The 9,981-nt window shown below is 37.2% G+C and overlaps 1 protein-coding gene across 1 annotated transcript; it reads left to right on the plus strand.

Annotated features, from left to right (window-relative positions):
* The first annotated feature begins 4,344 nt into the window (after nucleotides 1-4,344).
* On the plus strand, nucleotides 4,345-6,502 carry LOC148584985 (uncharacterized). Its single transcript, XM_088517625.1, has 3 exons — nucleotides 4,345-4,407; nucleotides 5,966-6,247; nucleotides 6,302-6,502. Exons 1-3 carry the CDS (start codon nucleotides 4,345-4,347, stop codon nucleotides 6,500-6,502), a joined length of 546 nt encoding a protein of 181 aa, XP_088373751.1.
* The last annotated feature ends 3,479 nt before the right edge of the window (nucleotides 6,503-9,981 follow it).

Raw genomic sequence — 9,981 nt, forward strand, 5'->3', positions numbered from 1 at the left:
TATTATTTCATTCTCCCGCTATCTCTCTCTCTCTCTCTTTCTCTCTCTAAGAAAGGACTTTCCAGCAACCTCTAGAAACACCTCTCCAACTCTCTCTTCTTCCGGTTAAGGATAAAATACAGCACCCTCACAAGCTGCATGACAATCCCCAAAAGTCTCCTCAAATTAAGCACAAAAACCAGCAAAGGCAGCCAGAAAAGACCCCAGCTCCCATGGTGATTGGACAGCCCCTGCAGCAGCCATTTCTCCTTAAATCATGGAGCCTTTTCAATTCACGGCCTGCCCTCTGCTGATATGCACATCATTTCAGCACAACTACTCTCTCTTCTTACCAATAATTAACTTGTAAAGTTCTCTCTAGTTTAGTTTTGACCTTACTTTCGTTGAATTCTTTCTATGTAGATTATTCACTGCCTAATTGGCTATATATACAAGAAGCTTCACTGTTTTGGATCAAGCAACCAAAACAATTTACTTAAAACTTTCATGGTATCAGAGCCACTCTAAAAGCCAATGCTCAAACCAATGGCAGCCTCTTGCTTTGCACCCTCAAGCTCTTCATCCTCTTCCTCCAACCCTCAAACTGAAACCAACTCAACCCTCACAATCATACCTAACTTCTCCTAACTCTTCAAACTAGAAGGTCCCAACTATATAGGATGGGTTACACAATTTCAACCCATACTCTGTGGCAATGAATTCCAAGGACTGATGAAGGACTGATCTATGCCCTCCTTAGTTCATCACTGGTGAAGCTAACACCCAAACCTTGAACCCTGCCTATGTTACAAGGCAGAAAAGAGACCAGCTCCTCCTAAGCTGGATTATCTGCTCTCTCAGTCCACCCTTGGTGTCCTCAATGTATGGTCTGAATACATCACACAAAGCCTGGACCTCGCTTGCCACCAAGTATGCCTCTCAGTCCAAATCATGTGTCTCCCACCTCAAGCGGTAGTTACAAAGCTTGGAATAGGGAGATAAGACATGCACTGAGTACCTGAAATTGGCAAAAGAATCAGCAGACAAGCTGGCTGCTATGGGAAAACCTGTTGAAGATGATGATCTCATCTTCTTTGTTGTAAGTGGCCAGAATCCACTCTTAAACACCTTTGTCATTGTCCACTCCTTTGCTGGACGTGACCTTGAAATGTCCTTTGCTGACTTTCAATCTGAGTTGCTTAACCATAAGATCCTGCTGGAGAACCAACAGCACAAAGCCATCACATTTGAAACTGGCAGCTTTGCCCTGTATACCAACAAGCAGGGCCCTTCCAACTTCAACCATCAAAACTCTGCCAACTTCAAGAAGGCCGACGTTCCCTCCAAGACTCAATCCATATAGCCAACACTTTGTTGTCAAGAACAACAATGGTTACTCCCCATGAGGCAATGGTGGCTATCCAACCTCCAATCAACCTACTCCTTTCAGAAGCTTCAACCGAGGTAACTCCAACCAACAAAGCAACTCAAATGTGAGCACCAACCAAACCTCTCACCCTGCATGCCAAATATGTGGCAAAAGCAATCACAATGCCCTTGATTGCTACAACAAAATGGACTACACCTACCAAAGCAGGCATCCTCCTCCACAGCTAGCAGCCATGGTTGCACAAGTGAATGAGGACTTTGAAACTCAGGACTAGCTGGCAGATTCTGGCGCCAACACCCACATCACTGCTGATCCCTCTAACATCAACAATCCTCAACCTTTTGGTGGAACAAAAACTGTGGGAGTAGGCAATGGTGCAGGTTTGGTTCCTCACTTGTTCATTACAAACCATCAAACTCTTTTAACCCTTCTCAATTTCTACTCAAAGATATATTACATTGTCCTAATGCCTCTGCTAATCTTCTCTCCATTAACAAATTTTCCATAGATAATAATTGTGGGCACTAGCTCAAATTTGTTTGTGAAGGACAACCTGACAGGGGCTGTGCTGCTCTAGGGGCCAAGTGAGAATGGTTTGTACCATATCCCTCCGCACCACAAGTCCTCGAATAAATGGAAAGGGTTCACAGCTTATCTTGGAGTTAAAACCACAGATATAGTTTGGCATCAATGGCTTCGACATCCTTCCTCTTCAATCTTTCAGCACCTTTTGAAGAACCAGCAGCTACCTCTCATTGGTTCAATAGACAAGACAAGGATCTGCTCATCATGTCAACTTGGCAAGTCCAAGCAACAACCCTTTTTTAAGTCCACTAGGGTTTCTACTGGTCCTTTAGAACTCATTCACTCAGATGTATGGACATCTCCTATTTCATCTTTGAGTGGATGCAAGTTTTATGTAATTCTCATTGATGACAATAGTTGGTTTACCTAGCTATATCCCATCCTAAATAAAAGTGATGTTTATCAATGCTTTGTCAAATTCAAGTTACTTGCTAAAAATTTATTCTCCATTAAAATCAAGCAATTTCAATCTGATAATGGTGGGGAATATACTTCAACTCAATTCAGACACTTTCTAACCCAAAATGGCATCTTACATAGACTCACTTGTCCACACAAATCCGAGCAAAATGGCATTGTTGAGAGAAAACACAAACATGTCATGAAAATGGGACTCACTCTCCTAGCACAAGCTGGACCCTCTCCCAAGTATTGGGTTGAGTCCTTTCTAACATCCATAGGTAATCAATAGACTACCATCTTCTGTGCTGAGAAATCAGTCACCCTTTTCCAAACTCTTCAAAAGATCCCCTAACTACACCATTCTAAGAACCATTGGATGTATATGCTATCCTCTCTTAAGATCGTATGCCAATCACAAATTATCATTCAGAAGCAAACCTTGCATTCTACTTGGTTATGTTGCTAATCAAAAGGGCTATCGCTGCCTTGAACCTCAAACTCACAAGATTTACATCTCTATGAAAGTGGTTTTTGATGAAACATCCTTTCTAGCGAAGGATACTCCACTCTCACAAGGCTCCTGCAAGATCATAGCAACCTCAGGTAACTCCTTAGTCATGATACCATCACAATTTCCCATTGATTAATTCACCTCCTGCATCACCATCTTTAACTCTTGCACAACCTACATCACACACAGCTGCTGAACCACTCAATCCAGATCAGCTTTATCCCTCACCAAATAGTGTCCCATTTGATATAGCATACCCTCTCTCTTGCATCATCTACTCATACCTCTTCACAGATAGACACACCAAGTTCTCCTCTACCTAAAGTACCTTCCAACCGCATCATCACCAGATCCCAAATAGGCCATCTAAAACCAAAGGAGTTCCCTGGTTTCAAACTATTTCACACCACTAAACACCCCATCTTAGCCTTCTAAGTTGTTCATCTACCACCAACACCTTCCACCTTCAAGCAGGCTGCTACCAAACCTGAGTGGATGCATGCAATGACATCTGAGTATAATGCTCTGCTCTCAAACCAAACTTGATCCCTATGCCCCATGCCCATCAACCACAATGTCGTGAGAAACAAATGGGTTTTCAAAATAAAACAAAACCCAGATGGGAGTGTGGACAGATTCAAAGTAAGACTAGTTGCAAAAGGATTTGATCAACTAAGTGATGTGGATTACTATGAGACCTTTAGTCCTGTCATCAAGCCTACTACAATTCGTTTGGTCTTAGCACTAGCTGTCCAATTTGACTGGGATATCAAACAATTGGATGTGTCCAATGCCTTTCTTCATGGTGTCCTTGATGAGGAAGTCTACATGGAACAACCTCAAGGGTTTGTTCATCCATCTTACCCTGATCATGTCTGCAGGTTATATAAATCCCTTTATGGCCTGAAACAAGCTCCAAGGGCCTGGCTTACATGATTGTCTCAAGCACTACTGGATATTGGCTTCTTTAGCTCTCAATTGGATCCTTCTCTCTTCACCTATCACACTGACCAAGCTCATATCTTTCTTCTGGTTTATGTTGATGACATAATCCTTATTGGAAATCATCAACCCACCATTCAGTGGATAGTCAGCAAGCTGAAACTTGACTTTGCACTTAAGGATCTTAGCTCACTAAGCTACTTCATTGGAATTCAAGCCACAAGAGATTAAGCAGGCCTTCATCTTAGGCAGTCCAAATACATTCTTGACCTCTTGGATCACACTCAGATGACTGAATCCAAACCATATCCAGCCCCTTATCTCATTGGTTCAAAAATGTCCAAATTTGATGGAGAACCTTTACACTACCCTACTGTCTACAGACACATTGTAGGAGCACTTCAGTATGTTACCCTCATGAGACCAGACATTGCATATTCTGTAAATCAACTTTGTTAGCACATGCATACTCCAACTTCCACTCATCTCACAACATCCAAAAGGGTCTTAAGATATCTCAATGGTTCTATTGACCATGGTCTCCAATACAACAAAGACCCTCTTGCCATCATCACATTCTGTGATTCAGATTGGGCAGGTAACCATAATGACAGACGATCCACCACTGGATTTGGTATCTACTTTGGCTCCAATTTGATCTTTTAGTCTGCCAAGAAACAACACATTGCCTCTAGATCAAGTACATAAGCAGAATATCGAGCATTGTCTCTAGCAACTGCTGAAATGTATTGGCTGAGAATGCTTCTTAAGGAACTCCAAGTCTTTCTCCCCTCTCCTCTTGTCATCAGGTGTGACAACTCAGGAGCCCTTGACAACTTCAAGTCTTACTCAAAACTTTAACTTCCACTACTCTCTCTCTCTCTCTTTCCCCCCCCCCCCCTCCCCTCTATTTTCCCTTCTTGTAGGCGAGATGGATATGGGTGAGACAGAGAGTGAAAATTTTGGTTTGATTGTTTGTAGATTGAGTATGAGCGGGTTTTCGACTTTGATTGCGGGTACGCAATTTCTGGGTATGTGATAGATTACCAATTGTGGGCATGCATTTTCTAGGTGTGTTTTCGTCAATTTGCGTTGGTTGAGTTTTCATAGATTTTGGGCATTTGGTTGATACCCAATTTTATGAAGATTTTGGGAATTTGGGGCATTGGCTTTCTTGAACATTGCCTCTTTGTCATCTATTTCTCTTTTCTTTTGCTCTGTTTTGTCATCTATACGATAGATATATGCATTTGGTATGATGCTTATATATTTGTAGGATTCTTAGAGTTGCAATGTTTCACATTTTGGAGTGCATATATTTGTATGATGTTTATATGTTTGTAAGATTCTCACAGTTATAATACCAACTCTACTTGTTGGTATGTTGTTATTGTTGATATTATTTCATGAAACTAAAATTTCAAATTTATTATTATTTCATGATTATTTTGAATTTTAAATAAATAACTGATCTCATATTATTATGTTTTAATAGTCATTTATTTTAAATAAATAACTTGTTATCTTGTTATCTTGTTTTGATCGGTTACCACCACTTCATTACTATCTCATATTATTATGTTATATGAGATCATGTGTTTTCAAGTTTCAACTGCTTTTTCAACGTTAGATTTTAAAATATATGTAACCGTTATTTCAATTAAAAAAAATTGCTTCTAAGATAATATGGAATTATATAGATATATTTTAATTCCTAGCAGTTTTATTATATTTTAACAGATAATTTTATTTTCTCTCTCTTCCTCTCATCATTATTAATGGTTGTTACAAAATATTTCTGTTTTTGATAGTGTTCAGAGTTCGCAATCTGCACACTACATCGGGCAGTATTGTATCCTGGGGATAAGATTGCTCTGATTCCCTTTTGCAAGACTTCTAATACAAGTGGGAGGCAATGTTTATCTAAAATATAGAGTTACAATCGCCTTACTGTCCAGATTTCATTTACTTTTCATTCTGTTTGTATTCTACGTTTATTTTTTCCCTACAATTCCCACATCATTATTTCCAACAATTTTTAGATAAACATTTTGCATTATTCAATGGTGCTTCCAACAATGAATTCTGCTATTACTTCTCTGAATGTGATGCCACATGATCTTTCCAAATTGGATCGTTTTGATGGCAACAACTAGAAATGGTGGAAGGAGAAAGTTGAATTTCTACTGACAACATTGAAGGTTCGCTATGTGCTCGACACACTCAATCCGAATGTTCCTGTGGAAGGAGCAACTGATGAACAAATTAATGTGAAATTCAAATGGGAGGAATGCAACTACACATGTAGGGGGAGTATCCTCAACACCCTCACTGATCCACTGTTAGATATGTATGCACCAAAGAAGTTTGCAAGAGAGATTTGGGAGGCATTGGAGAACAAATACAAAACTGAAGATTCTGGCAACAAAAGCTATCTGGTAAGTAATTATTTTGATTTTAACATGGTGGATAATAAACCTATTTTGAATCAGGTTCATGAGATTCAACTTATTGTCCAACAATTGTATTTAGAGTGCATTCCAATTGATGAAAAACTTCAAGTGGGTGCTATTATTGCCAAATTGCCACCAACTTGGAAGGATTACTGTAAGTCACTTAAGAGAAAAGGTGATGATCTGACTCTGGAAGGTCTTCAAAGACAACTTCGTATTGAAGAAGAGTCAAGGCTTTGAGACAAACTCGAAGAAAAGGCTGAAATGAGCAAATCTGCCCATGTTGTTAAAATAGACAACAAAAAAGGGAAAAAGCCCAAATATGAATTTGGTGGTCCTAGTAAAATAAGTCCAAAGAAAAAGGGCAATTTCAAGAAAAATGTGATTTGTCATTACTGCAAGAAGCCTGGGCACTTCATCAAGAATTGCAGAGTTCTGAAGAAGAGGGAACAGGCCAACAATGTTGAAGAAAATCTTATTGCAGTAATTTCTGAAGTGAATATGGTAGTCAATGATTCAAGTTGGTGGGTTGATACTGGTGCAACTCGTCACATCTGTGGAGATAGAAATCTCTTCAAAAAATATGAGAAAGTTGGTGATGAGATTGAACTCTACCTGAAAAATTCAACTACCACCAAAGTAGTTGGAAAAGGCACTGTTGAGTTGAAATTTACTTCTAGCAAAATAGTTACTCTTATTGATGTATTTCACGCACCAGAGATTCGAAAGAATCTAGTTTCTGGTGGTCTTTTGTCCAAACATGGCTATAAACTTGTATTTGAATCTGACAAATTTGTCTTGACCAAAAATGGCATGTTTGTGGGCAAAGGATTTGCTGTAAATGGAATGTTTAAACTCAATTTAATAAAGGAGAATGTTTCTGTTTATATTGTTGACTCTTATTCATTATGGCATGCTAGATTAGGACATGTAAATTATAATTCTGTGAATCGAATGGTTAAATTAGGATTGCTGCCTTCTAATTTGCATGATGATAGAGATAAATGTGAAATCTGTGTTAACACAAAGTTAACTAGAAAACCATTTTCAAGTGTTAATAGACCATCTTCAAATTTACTTGAATTAATACATTCTGATGTATGTGATTTGAGTGGTAAAATTACAAGAGGTGGTAAAAGATATTTTAGTACTTTTATAGATGATTTGTCTAAATATGCTTATATCTATTTGATTAGAACAAAAGATGAAGCTTTAGACATGTTTAAAATTTATAAAGCTGAAGTTGAAAATATACTTGGTTGCAAGATTAAATCATTAAGAAGTGATAGAGGTGGAGAATATTTTAATAATGACTTTGACAATTTCTGCGAAATTAATGGTATTATTCATGAGAGAACATCACCTTATACACCACAACAAAATGGTGTAGCAGAAAGAAAAAATAGAACACTCATGGATATGGTAAATGCAATGCTTAACCATTCTGGTTTGCCTGAAAATCTTTGGGGTGAAGCTATTTTTTCTACAATTCACATATTAAATAGAGTGTCTTCTAAAAGAAATAATTTTCCCCCTATGAGTTATGGTTTACACGTAAACCCAACATAAATTATTTTAAATTGTGGGGGGTGCCTAGCTTATGTTAGGTTGCCTGATTTTAAAAGATCTAAATTAGGACCAAAAACTTCCAAATGTGTTTTTCTCGGTTATGCTTTTCATAGTAAATCTTATTGTTTTCTTGAATTGGATTCTAATGTAATTATTGAATCAAGAGATGCAGAATTTTTTGAATCCAATACACTTAAAAACTCTAATTTTTCTAAAGCAAGTACTTCTAATAATGAAAATATTTTTGAAAATATTGTTTCAGAAAATGAAGAGAATTTGAAATTAGAAAATCCAAAAGGATTAGAAAAGAAAAGAGTTTTGGTCCTGATTTTTTGACATATTTTATAGAAGGCAACTCTCAAATGATTGTTAATGAAGTTGGTGTGTGTTACAATATAGAAAATGAACCTTCTAACATTGAAGAAGCTATGAAATCTAGGGATGCCACATTTTGGAAGGAAGCTATTGATGATGAAATGGAGTCCATTATGTTTAATAACACGTGGATTCTTGTAAATTTACCTTCCGGTTCTAAACCCATAAGATGTAAATGGATCTTTAAGAAAAAGATGAAATCTGATGGATCCATTGACAAATATAAGGCTAGACTAGTAGCCAAAGGGTTTAGACAATCAAAGGGCATTGATTATTTTGATACATATGCTCCTGTAGCTAGGATTTCTTCAATAAGAACTTTGATATCTTTGGCTTCCATATATAACCTTGAAATCCATCAAATGGATGTGAAAACAGCATTCTTAAATGGTTATTTGGATGAAGAGGTATATATGGAACAACGAGAAGGGTTCATTATTCTAGGACAAGAAAACAAAGTTTGTAAATTAGTCAAGTCATTATATGGTTTAAAACAAGCTCCAAAACAATGGCATGAAAGATTTGATAACGTAGTTATTTCTAATGGTTTTCTTTGAATGAAGCTGATAAATGCATTTATTTTAAAATGTTCGATAGTAATATTGTCATTACATGTTTGTATGTAGATGACATGCTAATTTTTAGTAATAGTATTTCTTGTATTAAAGATACAAAAGATTTTTTTATCATCACCTTTTGATATGAAAGATATGGGTATAGCAAACACTATACTTGGTATTAAATTACACAAAATAGGAAATGCATATGCCATCTCTCAAACTCATTATATTGATAAAGTTTTAAATAAGTTTAGTCATTTGCATGACAAAATTTCTCGTGTTCCTTATAACTCAAGTTTAAAGCTTGGAATAAATAAAAATCGATGTATATCACAACTAGAATATTCTAGTGTTATTGGAAGTCTGATGTATGCAATGCATTGCACACGTCCAGACATTGCATTTGCCGTGGGCAAATTGAGTAGATACACAAGTTGTCCAAGCATTGAACATTGGAAAGCAATTTCCATAGTGTTGGGTTATTTAAAAGGAACTAAATCATATGCTCTACACTGTGGAGGATATCCCTCCATAATTGAAGGGTATAGTGATGCTAATTGGAATTGTGTTGATGATGGACTAAATCAATGAGTGGATGGGTTTTTACCCTTGGTGGTGCAGCTATCTCTTGGGGATCCAAGAAACAAACTTGTATAACTCACTCAACTATGGAGTCAGAGTTAGTTGCTTTAGGAGCTGCTGGTAGAGAGGCTGAATGGTTGAGAAATTTTTTGATTGACTTGCCTTTATGGCCAAGTCCCATGCCTCCAATTTCCTTGCATTGTGATAGCCAAGCTATATTATCAAGACTATATAGTAAGTCCTACAATGGGAAGTCAAGACATATCAGTCTTAGACATAATACTGTGAGACAATTATTGGAAGAAGACATTATCACAGTAGACTATGTAAAATCGTACACGAACTTAGCAAATCCTTTTACAAAAGGCCTAAGTAAGGATCTGATTCGTAAAACCTCATTTGAGATGGGTCTAAAACCAATTGAATAGATCACTACAAGATGGCAACGCAACCTAGACTTTGGAAAACAAACTATAGGTTCAATGGGAAAAACAAATCTTGATGGTGATGATGTTAGCACTAAATTAGATCATCTAGAGGAATAATTGATGTTTAGTGCGAGTCCTGTAATGAAAAGGAAAGGTTGAGTATAACTCTTAATGAGTTCGCATAAAAGGTGTTTTTTAATCTACA

Source organism: Corylus avellana, chromosome 6, assembly GCF_965113065.1.
Source record: "Corylus avellana chromosome 6, dhCorAvel1.hap1.2, whole genome shotgun sequence".
NCBI lineage: Eukaryota > Viridiplantae > Streptophyta > Magnoliopsida > Fagales > Betulaceae > Corylus > Corylus avellana.

Coding starts and splice junctions, on each gene's coding strand:
- LOC148584985 (XM_088517625.1), top strand. CDS start 4,345: ATGGTCTCCAATACAACAAAGACCCTCTTGCCATCATCACATTCTGTG. Junction 4,408..5,965: donor CTGTGATTCAGATTGGGCAG/GTAACCATAATG, acceptor GGCAACAACTAG/AAATGGTGGAAGGAGAAAGT. Junction 6,248..6,301: donor CTGGCAACAAAAGCTATCTG/GTAAGTAATTAT, acceptor ATTTTGAATCAG/GTTCATGAGATTCAACTTAT.